The 1,504-nt window shown below is 43.5% G+C and overlaps 1 protein-coding gene across 1 annotated transcript; it reads right to left on the reverse strand.

The window, feature by feature from the left end:
- Positions 1–514: 514 nt before the first annotated feature.
- On the reverse strand, positions 515–1,504 carry LOC106529157 (uncharacterized; the record flags this gene model as incomplete). Its single annotated transcript, XM_014024506.1, is given in 1 exon segment — positions 515–1,504. A coding segment is annotated over 1 exon segment (320 nt), but the record flags the coding sequence as incomplete, so codon positions are not given.

Raw genomic sequence — 1,504 nt, forward strand, 5'->3', positions numbered from 1 at the left:
TTGTATGTCCAGATACACCTTTTTCAGATAAATTGGGGGAGGGGGGAGGCACTGTTGGTGGGCCTGATAGAGCTTCATCAGAGCTAAACAACAAAAGAAATTTGAAGCTTCTATGTTTAATAGTTTCTGAGTTATAAGCATTTTTGCATGTCCAGACACCCCCACTTTGAAAGGAGCCCCCTCCTCAAATATGGGGTCCATCGTAAAACCGTTGGCTGGCGCAATGTAAGTCGGACTCATCTACAGCCCTGCCAAATTTCATGTTGACCGGTGCAGCCGTTTTTGTGGTACGGTTGACCAAAAATCACTGAAAAAAACAAAAATTAAAATAAATAAATAAACAGTAGGAAAACAATATGACTCCCGCTTATGCTTCGCGTGTGGGGGTCATAATAAATTGAGGTTGCACCCTAAAACACCTCTGGATTCAAGATAAATGACCAGTTACMATGTGTTTGCTGGGTTATTAGCGTTACCTTCACTTTGTGTTCTGGTAGAATCTGCAGAATTATCTGTCTCAGCAGCGTGAAGCTTCACGTGTCTTTTCAGATGTCCTGTAATGATGAAACTCTTTCCGCAAACGAAGCACACGAACGGTTTCTCGCCCYTGTGGACTTTTATGTGGACCTTCAGGCTCCCCTTTTGTGCACAACGTTTGCCACAGATGTTGCAGACAAAGGGTTTCTCTCCCATTCAAGTCATTCATTCAAGTCTCCTTCCTCAGCGCAGCACTTTCCACAGAAAGAGCAGGTGAATGGTTTTTTGCCCGTGTGAACTCGCATGTGTCTCTTCAAGTCTGTTTTCTGAGTACAGGCTTTGCCACAGACAGAGCAACAGAATGGTTTTTCCCCATTGTGGTTCTTTAAATATGTCTATTTAGATGTTCCTTTACATTAAAACTTTTGTTACATATCAAGCAGGTGTATGGTTTCTCCCCTGTATGGATCCTCATGTGCCTGGTCAGGTTTCCCCTTCCACTAAAACTCTTGTTGCAGAACAAGCAGCTGTGGGGCTGCTCACCAGTGCGACACCTGATATGAGCCGACAKCAAACCACTGTCTTTAAATAACTTCTCACAACACAGGCAGAGAAAAGTTCTTTCACCCACATGGTCTTGTTTGTGTCCATTTAAATTTTAAGGCTAAACCTTTTACCACAGTACGAGCACGGAAAGGGTCGTTCCTCTACTGGGCGTGCATTGTCGGTCTCAGGTGCTTTTTAATGTTCTCATCTCCTGAGAGAGCGTCATGTGTATGTGCCCATTTGCAATCACRCTGATCAGAAGAATCAAGACAACTSTCCTCAACAGATGACTGTYCAAGTGGAAATGGATCTGAGATTGTGGCTGAATTTGGTTCACCAACAGAATCTCTGCTTTCTTCGTTCGGTCTGCAATCAAACTGGGAGGACTGATGTTTCACTTCATCATRGTCACTTTTTACAGGAACAGGCACATGTGTGACATTTGTAATCTCATTGTCCTGCAGATCTTGATGATACTCTT

This window comes from Austrofundulus limnaeus, unplaced genomic scaffold (genome assembly GCF_001266775.1).
Source record: "Austrofundulus limnaeus strain Quisiro unplaced genomic scaffold, Austrofundulus_limnaeus-1.0 Scaffold425, whole genome shotgun sequence".
In the NCBI taxonomy this organism is placed as follows: Eukaryota; Metazoa; Chordata; class Actinopteri; order Cyprinodontiformes; family Rivulidae; genus Austrofundulus; species Austrofundulus limnaeus.